General features: G+C 28.0%; 2 protein-coding genes across 3 annotated transcripts in view; one reads left to right on the forward strand and one right to left on the reverse strand.

Moving 5' to 3' along the window:
• Positions 1 to 23,237, reverse strand: part of LOC125835628 (uncharacterized) — a 201,324-nt gene that overhangs the window by 86,401 nt on the left and 91,686 nt on the right.
• Positions 14,268 to 18,033, forward strand: LOC125836164 (protein SMAX1-LIKE 3-like). Of its 2 annotated transcripts, none has more exons than XM_049515267.1 (3): positions 14,268 to 15,674; positions 16,598 to 16,859; positions 16,969 to 18,033. In XM_049515267.1, exons 1-3 carry the CDS (start codon positions 14,398 to 14,400, stop codon positions 18,010 to 18,012), a joined length of 2,583 nt encoding a protein of 860 aa, XP_049371224.1. In that variant the 5' UTR covers positions 14,268 to 14,397; the 3' UTR covers positions 18,013 to 18,033. The 2 variants fall into 2 exon arrangements, with proteins under 2 accessions (XP_049371224.1, XP_049371233.1); XM_049515276.1 differs by having other exon boundaries at positions 14,344 to 15,674; positions 16,972 to 18,012.

The following is a 23,237-nucleotide window of genomic DNA, read 5'->3' on the forward strand; positions in this document are numbered from 1 at the left end:
AATGTATTAATGATTTCTTAATCACCGTGTAAAGTTGGAAGTGTCCATCTAATGTGGGACGGAGGGAGTATAGTTTATGTATTGTTATAAAATTAGTAAAGATTGTTATAATATATTTTGCTCGTAAGTGAGCTAATATAGAAACTTATTTGTCATTTGTCTTTTTAATTTCAATTTTAAATAGCAAATATATGTAGCGATAAGATTGAGGGTAGAAATGAAGCATATCTTTCTAAATTTAAGTAAAAATAAACAGAGTAGAAGTAACATTAGGGTTATCGATAGGACGATTCATTCGGTTATTTTTAAAAAAATTATATCATTCAATTTTTCGGCTATTTTATAATGTAAAACCAAAATTAAAATTTTAAAATCATCCCAATCCTAATTTATGTGACAGAAGCTGTACAAAAATTAGTCTTTTTTTTGTTGTCTTGTAGATATTTTAAGTTATTATTTATTGTAAATTACAGTACTTTTTATTAAAGTTTTTAATAAAATATGTTATTTTTTATGTTTGAGAGTTAAACCAACTTATTTTTATGTCTTTTAATTTCATATGTGTTTTGTCCTTTTCCATTTTCAAAAACTAATTCTCTATTTCATTTTATATGTCATTTCATTTTATAAATATATTGGTTGTGGTGCTTGGTTATTCCCTCTTCTTATATAGTAATTTAAGTTATTATTTATTGTAAATTATAGTACTTTTTATTAAAGTTTTTAATAACATATGTTACTTTTTATGTTTGAGAGTTAAACCAATTTTTTTTTATATGTCTTTTAATTTCATATGTGTTTTGTCCTTTTCCATTTTCAAAAACTAATACTCTCTCCATTTCATTTTATATGTCATTTTTTAAATAAATATATTGGTTATAGTAATTCTTATTGGAACACATGTTAACTTGTGGTGTTTGGTTATTCCCTCTTCTTATATAGTAATATATAATAAACTAATAATTATTATTTTTAATCGATTGATCAAATGTGTACCTTTTCTAATTTTGGTTATGTGAACTATATTTTTTAAAGAAATATGGGTCAAGAAAACAGGGCCGTTATTTCTGTTGGGCCACAAATAAAGGCCTAGTCAAACTTTGTAGGCTCAAAATTCAAATTATGAGACGTGTATAACATAAGTGAGGGAAAGTTATACATATATTCTCTCGTTAAAAATAATTACCTAATTAAAACGTTATATATATATATATATATATATATATATACATATATATACGGTGGATATACAAGTGGATCTTACAACAAAATAACAATAACAACATATATCTACGGTGGATATACAAGTGGATTCTGAGGATGCTGGTGAGTATGTAACGTTATTTTTTTTTTATTGGGATGAAAATTATTTTTGATAGATTATCAGCACAAGTAGATCATATCAAAACCAATTAAAATAAAACAATAACAAATATTCCATAGAAATTTCAATTTACTTGTCCATTTTAACAAATAAAAAGAAAAAGAAGTTTTATGCTTCTTTAGTATTAAATAATTAAATAAATCAATAGTACTATTAGTCAAATCTAGAGTTACAAAACATTGTTAATAAGGTTAATATACTAAAACTCACATCTAGTTAAAGCTTTTTTAAGCGATGTGCCAGATCAATAAAGATTAGGTAATAATATGAAAAATATAAAATAGTACGATAATAAAAAATAAAAATTAAGTAATAAAATGAAAAAATATTTTAAATAGTACGATAATATTAAAAGAAAGTGTTGAGAACACCCTTAAACTTGTCGCAAATTATTAGTTTTATTTCCGAACTGTTGATAACCATAAAAATACCTCTTTATTTGACTAACTAAACTTAAATGCACTCCCGATCTTGCAACATTACTAAAATACACTTTTGAATTCTAGTCAAGTTTAGAAATGTTTTCAACATTTTTCTCATTTTTTAGTAAGAGTTTCATGCTTCTACAAGAGTTTAAAACCACTTGTTATGTCATTTGACATATCGAGAGTGTATTTAATCTTAGTTAGTCAAGTACAAAGGTATATTTGAGGCTATCAATAATTCAAAAATAAAACTAATAATTTGCACCAAACTCAAAAATATTTCCAAGACGTCTCTCAAAAAAATAAAATACTAACAAGTTATAATACAATTGAATCATAAAAATAGGAAAGTATGAATCTTATGTAATATAGATTTAAATAATTATAGAATTATAATACAGATATCGAATACCGAGTAGACAACGAAAGTTGGAAGGAAGGTAGAAAGGAGATTGATCCGACAAAGTAAGGCTGCGATGTGTTAAATCAAATTGGAAAATGTGAACCTAAACCTAAAGCCAAACACTATAAACTTCAAATCAAATGTAATCACAAACTGAGTTTGCAATCATTATGCTTTTCTATTCTTTCCTTTTCCTTTCCCCTTCCCTTTGATTGATTGATGTAATTTTTCTACTTTCTTCTTTTATTTTTGGAAAATTTTCAAAATTTTCATTAGTTCATGAGCTAATAACTTGTAATACGGTAGTTTACTATATTACGAATCTTATAAATTTTATTGCGTTTAAGATACATGTATTTGAGATATATAACAAATCTCGTTCGTTCATCTCCCTCTTATCTCGTTCATCACTCTCCTAAGTATCTGACATTTCAGATACATGTGAATCACACAAGATACACACATATACATGTATCTAGTGTGTATCGCATGTATATGGGATATATGACTATCTCGATCGCCTCCTTCATCATCTCGTTCGCCTCTCTCTTTGTTTTAGTGTATCTGGTAGCAAAAACACATGTATCTAGATGTATATTCCTTAATATATGGAAAGAAACTCTTAATCAGTGGGAAAATACATAATTATTTGAAAGCATATAGATAAAATTAATACATATAATATGAATGTACGTCTAAAAAGATAGTTTTCCTTTATTCTTACTTATCTGTTTTAAATTTACACGTCTTTTTGGAATAATTATTCTCTCAATTTTAGTTTATTTGTCGTATTTTGATTTGACATAGAATGATTAAGAAAGTAAGAAAAACTTTTGAATATTTTAGTTTTAACTTAAAAATATGTTAGATGTATTAAAATATCATTCAATCTCGTGATTTTAACATAGCACGCGAAAACTAAAAAAGAAAGTTATCTTCGTTTGCATTGAGAAAAGGACCTTAATTTTCTTTCTACCCAATCACTTCACTCTGTGGCTATGTATTGTTTGTAAGATGTGAGATGTCACAATTATGCCTTACCGACTAATCACTAGTCCCATTCCTCCTTCATTCACGCTATGATAATTCACTTTTTGTTTTTATTTATAAAAAATATTTTTTGAAAAAAAAATGTGAACTTTAATTTTTTATGTTTTAATTTGATCTATGGAAAGGTTTATAAAGAAAATTCTTCCATAAAATGTTAATAGGATCTTGCCAAACTCAAAAAAAAAAAAAAAACTCTAAATCTTAGTAGATATCGCCGGTCTGAATTAATTCTTGATTGTCAAATCTTTTATGGATTCATTCGAATAATATTCTCTCTCACATGGAATGTTTATCCAAGTATTGGTAGTAAAGTTATATTTGAGTGATTTTTGTTTGACCACGAAAATATACAAAAATATAATTAATGAATACAATTATCAAACTGTTTAGGAGCATCATGAAAATCTGACTCTATCACTTAATTAAATATTGTGAAACGTCTTGGAAATTTGACTCATTAAATTTATGAAGGTTGCAATTAGTTGACTATTCTTCAATATAAAAAGAGCAAGAAAAAAGAATATAATTATCTTAAACTCATAATGTTTATAACTAGTTCTAAAAGGCATTTTTAGATGTCGATTTGTCTTCTTTTCATTAAGTGGTATCTTAATCTTAGATCAGTCTTATAAAAAATAATAATTAGCACCCCTTCAACCGTTCAACTAAGTAATCAATTATAAATCATTGTTCTACCAAATTTATTTTTTTATAAATCATTGATTTGTGATAAATATATATTTATAATACAAACATTACTGATCGTATATACTACCTAAAACATGAACCTAATACAAGCATTACTGGTCGTATATATTACCTAAATTTTCCGATCCACAAAAATAGAAGTTGTAAAATTCCACCATGTATATATTTCATGTCACATTGGATCATGTCAAAATTAGTTTCCAGACAAAAACTCGACAAGAAAATCCAAATACTTATAACACAAATCAAAATTGTCCATTCGTGTAATTTTGACAAAGACTTTATGAAGTTTTTTGTAATACACACGTGTGGTGATTCACCATCTTTGGATTTTTGCTCAACAAAAAAGATACTTTAGTGTCCCACCACACGTAATATATATACGAGTATATATAAAAATGATAGAGTGATGGTATGAGACTCGATTATTATACATATTTTGAGCAAAAGTAATAAGGGTTATGTATATCTATCGAACTCTATAGTCATGAGGAAACTTTAGAAAAAATAAAAATAAATAAGCATTTGGAAAATAGGATCTAATATAATTCTCTTCTTGTCAAAGAAAATCTCAAGTGATTTAATGGATGGAACGTTTTGTAAAATAAAATTCAGAAGGTAAGATATTCCAAAATCCATTTTGTATTAGTTTAATTACTCTTTTTTTTTCTCCTTTTTGTTTATTAGATTAAGAGTCCGTTTGAATTGACTTAAAATTTGGTCAATCCTACTTTTATGTCAATTTTTGATTTCTGTAAGTGTTTGACAAATATAAAAATAACTTAAAATAAGTCAAAAATGACTTAAAATAAGTTACGAAGTGTTTAACAAGGTAAAAAATGACTTAAAATAAGTCAGAAACCAAAAGTAGGTCTTCCCCTACTTTTTATTTTTTGACTTAAAAGTCATTTCAGTTTGACTTTTTATTTTTGATTTAAAAGTTACTTTTTTTAAGCCAATCCAAACGGGCTCTAAGTGACCAACTAATAAGTGGTATCAATGTATAGAAAAGAAAAATTAATTCTATTAACTACTACTAAGGATATATCATACTATGTTAAGAATGCCCTAGATCATGGTGATGCACCACACAAAACTTAGTTCGAAAGGAAGATTATATATTGGGTGCGTGAATAAAGTTTCATATTAATTAGTGGTTGAAAATGTTTTAGAAAAATTACATATAAAATCACGTAGGAATATTCTTATTAGTGGTATAAATCCTTTTGGAGAAAACTGTGCAAGTGGTTGGATTATTATCGTATAAGATTTACCGATTAATATTCTAATAGAGTCATTTTTGATAGAAAACGCTAACTTTATTTCTTAAAATAGACTTTTTCGACCTGAAAATTAATCAGAACTTCAAACGTAAAGCTATATTCGAACATTTGAGTGTGAAACCAAAAATTAATAAGATACCAAACTATTTTAAAATTAGCTAGTTACCCCCTTTTAAATTGGATAACCTATATATTGACATATTGCTAATAGTAGGGGTGTTCACGGGTCGGTTTGAATCGGTTATTGGTCAAAACCAAAACCAAGCCAACTTAATCGGTTTAAAATTATCAAAACCAAACCAAACCTAATATAATATACACTTATCGGTTTGGTGGTTATCGGTTTCGGTTTGGTTTGGTTTGGTTCGGTTATTAACCATACACAAAAATAAAAGAAACAATTCATTCAAAATATGAAAAAAGTGACAACAATCCATTCAAAACGAAAAATAGTTAGAATGACTTAAATTACTGAACTTTCGATCACTAAATTTACTATCAATAAATCATTAAAATTCACTATATTGGCCTAGAAGGAAGAGACAATAACATTTTCAGTCCCGCAAAGAATTGTCATAGATACTCATATACATGAAATCAATAAGATAAATGTTTCATCTTGAACATTTTTGCTTTCAATAAGTAAATTATAAAGAAATTTTAATGAAAATATTTATAAGATCTTTAAAATTGTTTATCAAAACAATATATTAAGTATGTAATAAAATATATGTATATAATTCATCGGTTTAGTTCGGTTATTTCGAATAAAATCATAATCAAACCAAATACTATCGGTTTTCAAAAATCTAAAACCAAATCAAACCAAACCCAAATAAAATCAGTTTTATTTTTTCAATTTGGTTCGGTTTGAATCGGTTTTTATCCAAACCATGAACACCCCTAGCTAACAGTATCTTGTGAAGAAAAATCTAACCATTGCTTATGGTCCAAGCGTATCTTAATTAATATCCTAGAAAGATGCTAAAAATCAATTAAAAAAATTGTGAACTTAATTATCTGGTTCACAAGATGTTGGATGACTCTTTAAGTATCTATAAAGATTCTTGAATTAATCAAATATCTTAATCATATACTCCCTCCGTCCCTATTTAGTTGTCTATATTTCCTCTTTTAGTTGTCCCTATTTAGCTGTCCATTTTGACAAATCAAGAAAGGACAACAAAATTTTTCCTATTATACCCTTATTTAAAGTGAAAAATTGTCATAAATAAAGTAAATAAACTTATGAACTTCCCAGCATTGATTAGTTATCTTGAGTGAATTTATTTTGGAATTGTAATTTGTACTATAAGGGTAAAATTGTAACTTTACTATGCTAATCATTGTTGCCTTAATATATGTGTCATTTCTAAAGTGGACAACTAAATAGGGACGGAGGGAGTAGTATACTGTTTAGCTGACACATGGATTTAATATGGACACCACATAAAAAGTTGTGATGGAATAGTAACTACTTATTCTGAATTAAAGGTCCCGAGATCGAATTTCAAATATGAAAGACAATGTCTTTTGTAAGAACAAAAGTCTTGGAGAACCTGTTACCCTTCAAGTGAATTTTCCAGCATGAATACGAATTATACAATTTGATTTTCACTTTATCAGGGAATTATTGTTTAAACAAGTTGTATTAGAATTTCAGACGTAATTTTCTTGGTAATACGTTTAAAGGTTATTATTTTTTTGAGAAGTAATATATTACAATCACAATTGAAGAAATTATAAACATGGAAGATATAAAAATATTATTAGATTTGTAAAACATGAAGTTTGAAGCTAAAGATTAACAATTATCAAAAGTTGTGGTGAAATGATAAATACTCAAGAGCGTTTACCCCCAACATTAAACTTCTTAGCAAGATTCAAAATTTAATTGAACACCAAAATAATTATCGTATTCTGAATGAAAAAACACAAAAATATCTTTTTGGTTATCATACATGTCTAAACATGTCTAACTTTATTAGCAATAGATATGATATGATATGAAAATCAAATTTGTTGTTTCAAAGATTTCTCCTTGACTAGAATTGTGTATATAGTGTGTTTCTAAATGGGCCCCAAAATACTTTATGATATTTATTTTTGGGAATTAAAATTAACTAAAAAGATTAGGTCATAAGAGAAAACAATTTCTTGCAATTATTCCTTCAATTTTGAAAGCTATAATAAAAAGTGAAATTGATTGTGACACTCATTGGTCAGATACTTTGTACTTTAATATAGACAAAAATCCATATCAGCCACAATTTAATATTATATTTCCCCTCCTCCTTAATGAATAAAAATAATTTTAGATAATGTTGTTTTTGAATATTTATAGAAATTAATAAAATTGGTGAGTGATTATACCTCAATTTTATGCTTGTAATAAATAAATAAAAAACATATACAGTATGATTATACATATAATCGGTTTGATTCAGGTTTTCTCGATTATATTTACTTAAAATCAAAATCTAATTAAATATTTCGGTTTTGAAAATTAAAAATCAAACCTAAAACATTGATCTTTTTCATTTGATTTGATTTGACATATTCTACTATCATATATACTATTATTACTTATACTTTTAAAATATTATATATCTTACCACTAATTAAATATTTTCTTTCATATATTGAGGAAGATACATCTACATATATTTATTTTCCCTACAAATACACTAAAATAGGGAGAGAGACAAGCGAGATGTGGAAGGAGGCGAGCGAGATTTGTGATGTATCCCAGACACGTGCGAATCACACTAGATACATGTATTTGTATGTTTTTGGTGTGATTCACTTGTACCTGGGATACTAGATACATAGGAAGTGGCGAGCAAGATTTGTTATGTATCTCATATACATATGAATCTACTAGGATACAGTGTATCAAAAAAAATTACATCTAATTTTGACCCTATATATCTTGAGATACATGTATCTAGACATATCTGAACGTATCTTGACGCACCAAAATCTGATAAAATTCATAATATTGAAAACTAAAATATGTCTAAGTAATTAATTCTTAAACTAGTGAGATTTACGTAAGTTTCCCTTATAAATTCCCCACTTTACTCTTTCTATTTGGGCTCCTAAACCCATCTAAGGGACTTAACTGGAATAGAAGTTCTTCTATAAGGTCATCTTTTTGGGCCTAGAACTCAGATTTGGGGCAGCATTTGAAAACTCTAACGAGGCTAAGCCCAACAAGGCCCAGTTATTTGTACTCTAATGAATCTGGGCATTTCTTACTAATAAGTCTAAACTTGTGCCTGGATGAAGTAATCGGAATAACAAGTAATTATAGTTGCGGAAAAAGTCAGTAATTATGGTTATATTTTTTAGAGTTAAGGATCTATTGAAAATAATCTATCTATCATTTAAAATGTTGAAGTAAGATCTGCATGCATCTTATCTTTTCTATACCCACATGTAAAATTATACCAAATATATTAGAGAAAATTTCAGAAATAGCAAAGATAATAGACATAATAAAGCTATATAACTATAGTTTTGGTAGTTGCGCTCCATAGCTATAGTTCTATTTTGGCGGCTGGAATTTGTATATTTCGCTTGCAAATATACAAACCGGGTAAGTATATACAAATGGAGGCTGCGGTTTGTATATTTCGCTTGCGTATCTATAAACATGTTAAATATATACAAAATCCATAATTATACATTTAGGGATTTTTCAGAGCTCTGTTTGTATATTTCGCTTGCCAATATACAAACAAAGTAATTTATTATGATTTTTTCATAAATCGTATATAAATAATTAGATTAAGCATATACAAATTCTGAATTTATATTATATAATCAAGAATCGAATTATATAAATTCTGAATTTATACATTCAGGGAGTGAATTATTCAAATTTCGGATTTATACAATTAGGAAACTGAATAGCAAAATTTCACGAAAGTGTAGCCACCAAGTAAAAATAATCGAAACTATAATTATATTAAATAATATACTCTAGATATTTATCATTTCACGTAATTTTCCTAATATATTATTGTATTTAAAATCAATCTCATTTTTCTCAAAGTAATGTAATATTCCAACATACAAGAAGCATAATCCTAGGAACGAGTGAATCACAACATTCCCTTGAGTTAAACAAAAGTAAGGTTATATAAATTTGGGAATTTGATGATTATACTGAATATATTATTATTGCTACGACAACGATTCATATAATTTGAACTTGAATAAAAAGGGCCAAAAGGCATTAGAAAATTAGCAAGGGCTAGGGAACATTCCCTAGAGATGATTGAGGATTTCTTTTTATTATAATAATAATAAAGCAAATGTTTGCCATTTATATTCTCATGATATTATATGCTTTGGACAAAGTGCATTGAAACATAAAATTTGGTCATTACAAAATAATGGCCTAAAAATAATCAATACTTTTTTGGAAAAGCAATGTGTGTATAGTACGTAATCCATCAACTTTAACATTATATAAGAAGGCTGTCATGTCAAAATTAGAGTAACTTTTAATCGTATTGATACTTAAAAAATTGTAATTTATAATATTTTTTGTATAGTTTTTTGATTTTTTTTTGTTTAATGTAATATAATTTAATTATGAAATTTAGTCAAATTGACTTTCGAAAAATCTAATATGACAATTAAAAATTGACGAATGTAGTATTACTTTTCTTTATAATTTATCCCCCCCAACCCTTTCCCCCAAAAAAAGAGTATCATTTTTTATATTTACAGCTAATTTTGCTTTAAAGTCTTAATTTTATTTTTAATGTGATGATTTATATAAAGTCGCACAAATTACAAATTTTAAAAATCTTGCTTTTTTTTCTTAAAATTTGTACTTAGTCAATAGTGGCAAATTAACTAAGATGGAGGTTATTAAGTAACGTTCTTTTTTATATGGACTAAAAAGGAAATTATGACTTTATAACTTAGAAACAATGCATATATATACTTCCTCTCTGTTCTAATACACAAATAGTAAATTCTCCCTTTTACTTATTAATTTTAGCAGTTTAAAAATAGATTTTTTAAACGAAATTATCCTTATACATGCTTAATTAAAATTTAAACTTATTGGAATACTAATAATCAAATTTGAATTTTCAAAATATAATTAACATGAATAACTTAATAAAATAAAATATTTGATAAATAATTTCTTTAAAAGGAGTTCAAAAGCATATAAACGAGTAGCTCTTTTGAGTAGATAATACAATATTTTGCTTTTAATAGTGCTTTATTGCATATAATGCTTTGATTACTTTAACCAAAAAGAAAAAAGATTTAATAATTTAGAAAGAACAAACAAGTTGCTTCTATGACAACTTGACTACCTCTATAACTTTTTGGAATAAAAAAATAAATCATTACTGAAAAAACTCAGGATTTGATGTTGAAAGATCTAAAATTAAAGTTATTAATTAGAAAGCTAAAGGCATTATTAAAAAAAAGGAGTGATTAGCTAATGAATGATGATAATGTAAACTTTGATTGTTATCACAAATATTAGTTGATACGTATATATTGATGGTATAAAAAAATTAAATTAATAATGAATCTTCACACATATGAATTATGATCGATTATTTATCTTATTTTTTACTTTATTGATTATTTTTTGTGAAAACTTTATAATTTCATCAAAGGAAAATTTGGCTATATTAAAGTTCAAATCCGGTTGTCGACCTCCAAGAGAGTTGATATTATCCTAATCGTGTCATATTAGTTAATTAATGACTAAACAAAATCAATCATTACCAAATACAATATGTTATTGAAAGTCCTGATATTAAAAGTTTACGATTGAAAATCAATCATTACCAAATACAATATGTTATTGAAAGCCCTGATATTAAAAGTTTACGATTGAAATGAAATTTGATTGTTAAAAGATCTATAACAACCATAAAAAAATTCGATTGTTATACTTTCTTTTTGTAATCAAATTAGTCTTATTAGGAAAGTAAACCTAATGGGGTCTCCAAATACTAGATTAACTTAATCTTTCCCCTATATATATGCTCACATACCTCATAGTGGTCCACCTAATTAAATTATAACTTGTAATATAAAATTGAGGTGAGCTTTTAACATTTTGATTATCTTTAAATTAAAATAACAATTGTGTGAGCTTTTCGGGGGGGGGGGGGGGGGGGGGTGTAGAAACCTTTTGTATGGGTGATATTTGTTTGTGTATGCTAAATTGGGGTGGGGGTGGGGGGGGGGGGGGTGGGGGGCATTCAAACACTACTTTTCTTGGCTTCTAAAGAATGCTCTCTCTCTTACTTTTTTTTTTATAGCTTGTTTCTTATTTGATGTTTGGAGTCTACATTAGAATTTCGACTAAATTTGAATTGCGCATTGCAAGATCCATTTTAGAATGACGCTCCCAACGAGAATATTTTCTTCATACTCAAGGCTCCAATATGAAATCTTTAATTAAAGGTGGAGCAATCTCGTTATTTCACCACAATGTTGGTCTCTCTCTTACTTCCAATCAAAACAATCTTGTAATGTCTTTTAAGGCAAAACAAAGATGTGGGAGATAAACTTTATTGACTAGCATGCTATATAGTTCTTCTTGAAAGAAGATAAATTATATTCACTCATTTTTATATTATGGACCATTTACTATATCTAGCAAAGTTTTTGTTTTCTTCTATTCTTTTACTTTTCATTTCACTCATATAGAGACGAATGCAACGTTACAACATTTTGAATCCAATATTTTTAACAAAAACTACATTTTTTTAAGAATATAACAAATTTAATACGAAAAGAATCATAAAACTTAAGTCGATATTATATATATATAGTAAATCTTGACTTCACCTTTATATCAATAAGCCATACATCTAACAAATTTTCTATTCCTTTACCTTTTCACTAGCAAGTCGTATATCTATTTACATTTATCACGAAAACAAAAGGCAAGAAATAGAAAAAATAAGTTTTATGAGTGATATTTTTATCCACACCACCCAAACTCCTCACTTACCGGTAAAGGCGTATTCAGAATTTGAAGACTTCGGTTGCATCAATATTACTTTAGCTCAAATATGAGCTCTAAGCTAAGGTAAACTTAAAATAAAAACAAAAAAAAGAGCTTTAGCCATATTTGAACCCTAGTCTCATCGGTGCTCCTCAGGAATTCACTGTTAATTATATCCTAGTTTCTGTCAGTTTTTCAAAATAAATATACATATATAAACATGATTTTTGTCGAAGTTGACGGGTGCCAACCCATTTATAAGTGTGGGTCCGCCTCTGCTTGTCGTCCCCCACACCCTAACCCTCCCCTTCCCGACACCCCCACTCATAGTTTCTATCCTCTCCCCTCAACACCTCACCACACCCTCCACCCTAAGCATGCTCCTCATAATTCCATCTTCATAGTACTAGCTGAATTATATATAAATATTTTTGCGATAATATCTTTCATTTATTAATCAAACATCAAAAAAATAAAATATTATTTTCTAAAGAAACATCTTCCTTTTCATTTCAAACACACCCTAAGAGTAGTTCCCAACACATTATTTTGTCAGTTTGTCTTGAAGAAGGGCAGTACTAAAAAGCATATATAAGATGATTGAGAGGAATTAAAAGTGAGATCTCTAGTTAATTGTGTACAACGCAACACAAGTTTTAACATTTTCTATATTTATTTAATTATTTAATATTAAAAATGTTTTTTTTTCCTATTGGATTTATCAAAGATATATAAAGTAGATAGGGAGTGGAGTTGCTCTTCTTTATATGTTACTATATAATAATATAATATAATATCTCACACTGCAAAAAAATCTAACATGGCATGGGCCAATACAAAGTAAATTTGCCCCCACAAGCTCGTTATTCTTATTGGTTCGCAATTAAATATTTATACATATTTTTATTTAATTTTCTAATATAAATAGAAGTTTCAAATAAAAGCTTTCAGATTCGTTCAAACTCGTACCAAATGATACCTACATATAAAGCTCTTCAAAGTATGAATTTCTAATCTTAAAGTTATACAACTTAATACTTTTAACATATAGTTTATAAAATATGTATAGATAATGTATATATAATATATATATATATATATATATATATATATATGTAACCTAAGTTTATTGATAACATATGAGAGAAGTGTTAAAAACATTTCTAAATTTGGCGCGAATTAATAGTTTCATTCATGAACTATTGACAACCTTAAAAACACCATTTTACTTGACTAACTAAATTTAAATACACTCCCAATCTTGCAACATGAGTGAAATATGTACACTCCTAAATTCTCGTCAAGTTTAGGACTGTTTTCAACAATTTTCTCTACTTTTTATTAAGAGTCTCATGTTCTTACAAGAGTTCAAGACTACTTGTTATATCATGACAGATCAAGAGTGTATCTAAGTTTAATTAATCAAGTAAAAAAATATTTTTAAGATCATCGATAATTCAAAAATAAAATTAATAAAATTTAAGAATATTTTTAATACTTCTCCCGTAATATAGAAGAATACATATACCTAAGTCTTCCTTTTAATAAAGGTACAATATGTACAACAAAAGAGATCAGTAAACTAAAGTTGAGTTGCCTTTGGTAATAGTGCAATTCTTCCTCCTTGTCAGCACATGCATTCCACTTTCCACTACAAATCACTTTTGGACTCCAACCAAATTTTTTTACCTCATCTACAAGAAAAGAACAACCCCCCAAGTACTCCAACATAGAAAATAAAATAAAATTAAAGATATCTTTTTTATATTAAAAAAAAAACTACTCCTTGCAAATGTCCCCATCATATCACCACCCCCAACCTTATGTTTTTTCACACTTGTCTCACCATATAATACAATCTTACTCTAGATTACAAACAAACATATACCCAAAAAAAAATAGGGCTTAATTAGGGTTTTCTCTTTATTGAGTTCTTGCATCCATTATTATTCAATTATATAACTCAAGCAAGTTATAAAAGATTTATACATATGAAACTTTTAATTCTCTAGTACTCATAATGATCATGAAGCTAAGACTTTCACAAGGGTCTACACCTTAGCTTAACTAACCCTAGCTCCAAAATTTTGCCAAACTTTCATTTTTTTTCACTTCTTAATTTCTTGATCAAGTAATTGAACATGAGGAGTGGTGGTTGCACAGTGCAACAAGCTCTAACATCAGAGGCAGCAAGTATAGTAAAACAAGCTGTTGTGTTAGCTAAACGTCGTGGCCATGCCCAAGTAACACCTCTCCATGTAGCAAACACCTTACTAGGTTCTTCTTCTGGCTTGCTTAGAACAGCTTGTCTCCAGTCTCAGACTCAAACTCAATCTCATCCCCTCCGTTGTAAAGCCCTTGAGCTTTGTTTCAACGTGGCCCTCAATCGCCTTCCTACTTCATCATCTTCGTCTAGTAGCCCCATGCTACTAGGTCATCCTTATCAGAATCAGAATCAGAATCAGAGTCAGAGTCAGAGTCAGCATCAACATCCTTCCATTTCTAACGCGCTTGTAGCCGCTTTCAAGCGTGCTCAAGCTCATCAAAGGAGAGGGTCAATAATAGAGAATCAACAACAACAACCTATTTTAGGTGTGAAGATAGATCTTGAACAACTCATCATTTCCATCTTGGATGATCCTAGTGTGAGTAGGGTCATGAGAGAAGCTGGCTTTTCAAGTACTCAAGTCAAAACCAATGTTGAACTCATGTGTACTAGTACTTCTCAAAATCCTTCTCCTTCAAGTAACTTCAAAGAAAACAACAACAACAACAACCATATATTCCTTCAAAGTGGTGGATTATTAAAAGCAAGTTGCAACAAAGTAAGTAGTACTCCTAATTCTTTTCTACATGTCAAAGATGAGGATGTGATGAGTGTAGTGGAAAGTCTAATGAACAAAAGGAGAAAAAGTATAGTGATAGTTGGTGAATGCATTGGTAACTTAGAAGGTGTTATTAAAGGAGTGATGGATAAAGTTGACAATTGTTGTACTATTGATCAATCTTTGAAGGAAATTAAACTCATAAGTGTTCCTCTTTCAACTTTTTCTAATATCACAAGAGAAGAAGTTGACCAAAGAATTGGAGAGTTGACTTGTCTTGTGAAAAGTCTAGTAACCAAAGGGGTTATTTTATACTTGGGAGACCTTAAGTGGATTATTGATTATAGGGGTAATAATAATGATGATAATAATAATTTTGGCTATTATTGTCCTGTGGAACATATAGTCATGGAACTTGGGAGATTGATTTGTAGTATTATTGGTGAAAATGGAAAATTTTGGCTTGTGGGAATTGCAACATTTCAAACTTACATGAGATGTAGAAGTGGTCATAATTCATTGGAATCCATTTGGGGCCTACATCCTATTACTGTTCCTACTGGAAGTTTGGTCCTCAGTCTCAACTCTGAGAGGTAAGATAAATCTGTTTAAGTTCTGTGCACTGTCGATGTATATGTAAATCATTCGAAATTATAGTTATCAAATCCATTATTGAAAAAAATTATATGTGATTATTAAGACTTTTTTGATAATCCATTGCTAATCTATCGTTAAATAGAATTAATTATGATTTTTGTTATTCTACAATAAAAGTTGATTGTTGCTAATTCCTACTTTTTCGTTGGGTTGATAATGAGCCTGAAATGGTAATACATATGAAAAATAGATAATAACATGTTATAACCGATTAAATTGACATGATTTGGTATACAAATTCTTTTGAAGTATTAGTGTTGTATTACTATATTTAAAATGAGTTCATTCATTCTTTCTTGGACTTTATTTATTTTTCTTGAATTTGATTGTTAGATTTATTGGAGTTAATATCTTCTTTTTTATATATCTAAAGTAAGTATCCTATACATCTTGTGCTAAAAATTTTACATGAAAGAGTAGAAAAAGTATTAATTACCCTTTTTATATTTATATTTATATTAATTTTTTCTCAAAAGCATTACTCCTTAATCCTTCTTTTACCTTTATTCTTCTTCTTCTCATTCTAGGTAATTTGTTGTTTGACCATTCACTTTTCCCCTTTTCTCTTTTTTTCCTCCACTTTCATTATGGTCGGTTATCTCTTTATTTCCCTCAAAATATGAGAAAGTAAAGTTTATAAAAAATAAATAAATAAAGTTTTTACATGGTGTATTTACTATAGATGAATATAATTAGCGACATACAATTTCTATCATCAACAAATATCCATCACTAATTCTATTTAGTTATTAGCTATTTAGCGACAGATCAACGATGAATTTCATATTTAATTCTAGTTTTTCAATAGTGACTATTGTTTTTGTCAACTTATTAAATTTTTTAATGTTTTTGTAAATAGTGATACACAACTTGAACTTAGAAGCAAGGCAAATGAAAATGGATCTTGTGGGATGATTCTTGATAGTGTGGATGATCATGATCAAGAGAATCAATTGACTTGTTGTGGTGACTGTTCTTCCAAGTTCAAAGTAGAAGCATTAAGATTACAACAAAACAATGCTTCTAACATTGAATCTTCTACATTGACCACATCAAGTTTACCTTCATGGCTTAAAGAGGAGAGGCAAAGACTTAATAGTAATCATCATGATCAAAATCAGGTTAATCACTTAACTAGATTCAAATCTTGATTTATCTTTATACCCCACCCCCACCCCGATTTTTTTTTTAATATTATATACTTGACTTGAAAATTTTGTTTTCGTTCAGAAGGGTGTGTCAGTTGAACTACTCTGGAAGAAGTGGAATTCAATATGCAACTCGTCTCATAAAAAAAACAAGACATTTGAAAGAAGTCTAACCTTTCCTACTTCAACATCGCCTTCCTCAATATTCAACTCACCATTTCTTGATCAAGAAGAACAAACATGGAGAGGGGGAAATGATACTACTACACGCGAACCAAGTTTGAGAATCTACATTCCTGAGCATAGTGATAGTAACCCTAGGAACGCGTTTTCTTCAAATAATCCAAATTCTACTTCCTCAATTGATCAAATCATGGAGATGGAATACAACATTTCAATGTTTAAGGAGTTCAATTTGGAAAACTTGAACATTCTTTCCAATGCATTAGAGGAGAAAGTGTCATGGCAAAAAGAGGCTATCAAAAAAATTTCAAGGACAATATTGGAATGTAGGTCAAGAATGTTAAAAAGATCAAATGGTGAAGCCAAAGAAGAAACTTGGTTATTTTTCCAAGGTCACGATGTTCAAGCAAAAGAAAAAATTGCTAGGGAATTGGCTAAGGTTGTGTTTGGTTCTTATTCAAGATTCACATCAATTGCTTTGAGTAGTTTTTCTTCCATGAAATTGGATTATTACAAAAGATCACGAGATGAACAAAGTTGTAGCTACATTGAGAGATTTGTACAAGCAGTGTGTTCAAATCCACATCGCGTTTTCTTCATGGAGGATGTGGAACAAATGGACTATTGTTCTCAAAGGGGGATCAAGAAGGCAATTGAAAGAGGGAGAATAGCAAATTCAAGTGGTGAAGAGGTGAGTCTAAGTGATGCAATTATCATTTTAAGTTGTGATCATGAGAGCTTTATTAGTTCTAGGTCATCAAGAGGTGTGTCTCCTAATGGTGATGGATTAGACAATGAGGAAATTAGAACTATTAGTCCTAATTGTGTTTCTTTGGATTTAAACATCTCTATTGATCATGATGATCATGAAATTAGTGTTGATGATATTAGACTTATTGAAAGTGTTGATAGATGCATTATGTTTAGAATTCAAGAAATGTAAGGAGAATATTAAACATGACCTTATGTATCATGATTATGTGATGAGAAAATTTTCCTTATCCTTGTCACTTTTCTTTGTATCTTTTCACTACACCATGATATTTGTATAGTTATAAAAAAATCATGTCACTAAGAACTAAATAAAATATTTAAAATTATATTATTTTTAAATATATAAAAAGTCATTCGTTTTTAGAATATATAAAATAGCGCTCTTTTTTTCTTACTTTTTTCAAAGGGCAATGAAAGTCTTCCTTATAAGTTCAAAGGATAATTAGCTTCGTTGATTTTATGAGGTCTAACCCTCGCCACGACATTTGTGGCTTAGCTCTTCGCTTCCCGCTTTCCGCAAAGCTTTTTTATAGAGAGAGTTAAGGGCATTGTTAAATACATTTTAATATATATATACTAGAATATTAAAAAGGGCATTGTTAAATACATTTTAAAAAGACTTAAGCATTTCTTTATTGCAAGAAACACCTTGTTTAATCCTTTATAAAGTTGCTAAACCTATAAAGATAAAGGGCTACATTTAGAATCTTACAAGAACATAATTATTGTGTCCTAGCTTTCTCATTTATACTCCTATTAAGTAAGAAAATCAACACAAGAATTAAAGAAAAAAAACATGAAATTTTGAACAAATAAAAAGGAAAAAGGCAAAGGTGAAAATAACATCTTTTGCTTTTGGTCTGTAAAATCAAATTTCTCAGAAAAAAAATGCCATAGAGAGAAAAAAATTGTGCTATAATAAAGTTGTTTTCTACTCCTTTCTCTTTTCATGAATCCATAATAGGGAAAAGACTAAAAAAAGTATTTTAGAAAAATGTAGGTAATTTAATTAATAATAATTCAACTTTTATTTTATTGTATAAAAAATTATTAATTTTTTTTGTAATAAGAAAATCATAAAAAAAATTGTTGGAAGAGTCGTCCTTGATAAAAAATGAGCCTTGCAGAATATGTATCTGAATTAATTGAACTTTGACGCAGTTACCAAACACTTGGTGAAAAAAAAGAAGATAAGCACTACTTTTCATGCTATATATGTTTTTGGAGAAGAGATTTTTGTTTTCACTTTGATTTTAGTCAAACCCAACATTCTTATCTTCAAAAAGCATAATGTAAAAACTTTTAGAAGAATAATGAAGGGTTATTCCAAAATATTAGAACAATAAATCTTAATTGATTTGATTACAATAAAATTAAAAGTTGATCTTATAATGAAAAAGTTGAAGAAAAAAAAAGTAAAATATTATGGAAGAACATCGATAAGAATCTCTTTCTTTTAATTAAACCTTAATGATATTCTTTAATTTAACTTTAGAATAATCAAAAGTGATTATATCTTCATCACTTTATATATTTAAATTGAAAACTAAACCTATGCATAGTATAATAAGAGTGAAAATTGTCCCTTAGTATCCAACTTTTGAAAAGCTCTAGAATTTCAACAAGAATCAAATCTTTTGAATAAAAAAATATTTATATAATATTAAGACGTTTGAATTTAAATACACATCAATATCAATATATGTATATCTATATTAATATCTCAATGTATGACGTGTAGTTGTATATATAAACTTTAGATATACTTGTTTGAAATTAGGCTTTAGCAAGCCAAACTTTGTACGCGTATGTCTAATCCAAACTACTTTTCTATTATCTTATTTTGTTCGATTTTTTTTTTTATCATGTTACTATATTTGCTTCATTTATTGTACTTAGTTGTGATTACTATTTCATTTTTTATTATTTTCTATATGATTTATTCACTATTATATTTTTTTTCATAGTCATTTAATGTGTTTTACTTGAGCTAAAAGTTTATCAAAAACTACCTCTCTATTTATATCTTCATAAGGTATAGGGATACAGTTGTATACGCAACACCCTCTCCAGACCCCTCTTGTAGAATTTTACTAAATATGCTATTATTATAAAATTTGACAAGCTTCGATTCTAAATAAGCTTCTCAAGAAGGGGTGAATGTGATATCTTAGACATATCTCATTGAGGAAAGTGAAGAGCTTTATAAGACAATAACATAAATTGACATAATACGCGCTGCACTTTGGATTTCGATAACAATATAGCTCAACAGACAAATTTATAAAAATATGAACTTAAAACAAACCATACGTGTTATGGACTTGAATCGTGAAAATGAAAATGCCATCCTACTCTAATAAAATGTATACATTAGTTTTATTGACATGTGATAGCTATTGTCTGGAATCTAAACATTTTTTTCCTCAAAAGTATAAAAGGAAAACTAACCAAGGAAGTAAAGAAGATCCTCCACCAAATATAAATAAGAACTAATTAATGAATAAAACTCTAAAAAGCATTAATGCAGAAAGTGGACAGCCCTTTTAATAAACATCCAAAAGTTATTAACTTTTAACCTTTTCTTATCTCAAATGAACTTTCATCTAAAGCACCTTTTTTGGTGTCTTTAACAACCTCACCTTTTTCTCCAGTCTTCTATCCATTATATTACCATAATTAACTCGCGTGGTCTTAAACTAAAAATATATTTTAATTTTATAGTTTTAATTATAATATGTTGAAATTCAAAAGTTGTTAAAATTAAAGAAGTGTTAAAAATGGAAAGAGGTATTTAAAAAAAACAGACAAAAAAAAAACAAATAAATCGAAATGAGATGATGAAAACATTTCTTCCTTAATTATATTTTGTATTATGTGGTGAAAATGGAAGCACGTGTAATTTCAGAATTGAATTGGGACACATGGTAAGAATAATTGCATAGACTTATTCAATTCAGTAAGTTCTCCAGTTTGGATTTTGAGTATAAAATTTATCGATTGTTAAACACTAAATTTAGCAACAACTTTTATAGTTAAATTATTTGTAGCTAACAAAAGTTTATAATAATTTTTATAAAATTAGCAACAAATTTTACTATTTAGATAAACAAAATTCATCTGTCCTAATTTTTATTTGTTTGGTAGTAATTAATTATCCCCAATTTATGAAATGGGTACTGACTAATTGGTTCCGCAATTATGTGTCTTAGGATGAATCTAAGGATAAAATCATTGATATACTTTGGTCCAAATTCAAAAAGGATCAAACATGTATAGGAAAAATAACTTTTCTCATAAGAGAAAGGATATACCTAAAGTTTAAATCTAGATCAACTCTGAATCACCTTCATCTTTTCTCTAATATTATTATTTGTTAAATTGTATTGAATATTTGAGGTGTATTAGTATTTTGGAAATAATTTGTTAGGAAATATTCATGATAAGCATTTAGATTAATTTCTTGTTGCCTTTATATTTGATTAAACTCTTGCTATATATGAATAAGTCTTTTGATTTATTTAATTCATTAATTAATCTTGTTTTGTACAAATTCCAAATGGAATATAAAAAGGAAATATATTATTAAATATTTGTCAAAGTATGAAATTACTAATACATGGTTAGTGGACCCTAATTAATTTGGAAATCAAACAAATCCACTTTTTAAATTTTTTAATTTCCCTAAAAGATGATAAAGATGATGAATTATTGGGTTTTGAAACTTCTATATGAAGCCTTTATGGAACATTTTAAAAACATAATCATTATTGCTATATCTTTATGCACTTTGGGTTTATTTTTTAGTTAATGAGTTTTTGTTTTTTGATATTTATGAATTTAATCACCTTTATAACTTTTAGAAACTTTTTAAAATCTTCATTATATCTGAAATTCCTCAATAAACTTTACTCAATGAGTTACTCCTGTCCTTTTCAAGTATACATTATTAACACCACTTTTAGTATAATGTGTATTTTCGTTGTCTGAAAATTTGTCACGCTTTATTTTTTAAGAGTCAACTTAAATTGAATTTTGGAGCTAAATTATAAGAGAAGTTTTTAAACTTGTATATTTATTCGTTACATATATAAATTTTGTCAACAACATAAAAAGAGAACGAGAAGTATATGTAGAATTAATAAATAAGTCTAATTGAAAAGAGATGAGAAATTTGTGTTTTTTTCTTAATTTATTCTAGTTAACACAAATTAATACTCATTTTTTCCCCTAACACTCTTACATCATCCAAGTATTTGATATAAAAATATCTGTTGGTTAAATTACATAAATTAATTCTTACTTGATTTTCTACTTTAAATTGTTAGATCGAAAGTTTTGATTCATGTCTAAAATTAAAAATTTAAAACTTATGATCAGTCCCGAAATCTTGAAGAGCATACAAATAATCCAAGCGGTCATTCAAATTTCTGCCATCAAGCCTTCTAATTTCATACCAAAAATATTGAAGTTTAAAGTATAGTTTTGCGATTTTCAACTTTAACCCCGTAGGTTTGACTTGATAATATAGTGGCTAAAATTTAAATAATTTGAAAATTTTAAATTTTCTTTAAACAACTGTCCTCTAAGCGGCTATTTGTGCACACCCTCTTAGGCCTATTACACATCCCGAATAGAATAAGCCCCATACCTTGACCCACCTTATATATGGAGAAGCCCAATCCAACTTAAGGTTCATCAATCAAGTTATTTAATGAGAAACCTAAATTCCACTAGTTTATGAGCTAATTACTTAGATACACTCTAGTTAACTAAGTTAATATCTTATCGAATTTTGGTGCATCCAGATATATATACAAATATATGAATCTCGAATATATGGAGTCAAAATTAGGTGTATATTTGCTCTAGATACATTGTATCCGAGTAGATTCACATGTATCTAGAATACATAACAAATGTCACTTGCCTTTCTCGACACTCTCCTATGTATTTGGTATTCCAGATACATGCGAATCACACCAGATATATACAAATACATGTATCAGTGAAATTCACATGCATTTGGGAAACATTGAATCTTGCTCACCTCTCTTCATATTTAGTGTATCTAACAACAAATATGCATATATTTAAGTGCATTTTTCTCAATATATGGTAAGAAACTCTTAGGACCCGTTTGGTCCCAAGAGTACTTGGGAAAAACTTGGGAAGTGATGTTTGGCTACATAACTTGACAAAAAATTACCCTGTATATATAGATAGGGGATAGATTTTCAATATTTTCGTATATATACTAACTTTGAATCAACGATATCCCGGTGGTATTGAAATTAGGATTAATTACAGAAATCCCACATTTTAGTTTACTTATTACCATTATCACCTAAAAGTTTTTCAAATCTCCAAAATCCCTCATTTTCACACATCAGA

This window comes from Solanum verrucosum, unplaced genomic scaffold (assembly GCF_900185275.1).
Source record: "Solanum verrucosum unplaced genomic scaffold, falcon-dt-bn FXZP01000284.1, whole genome shotgun sequence".
Taxonomy (NCBI): domain Eukaryota; kingdom Viridiplantae; phylum Streptophyta; class Magnoliopsida; order Solanales; family Solanaceae; genus Solanum; species Solanum verrucosum.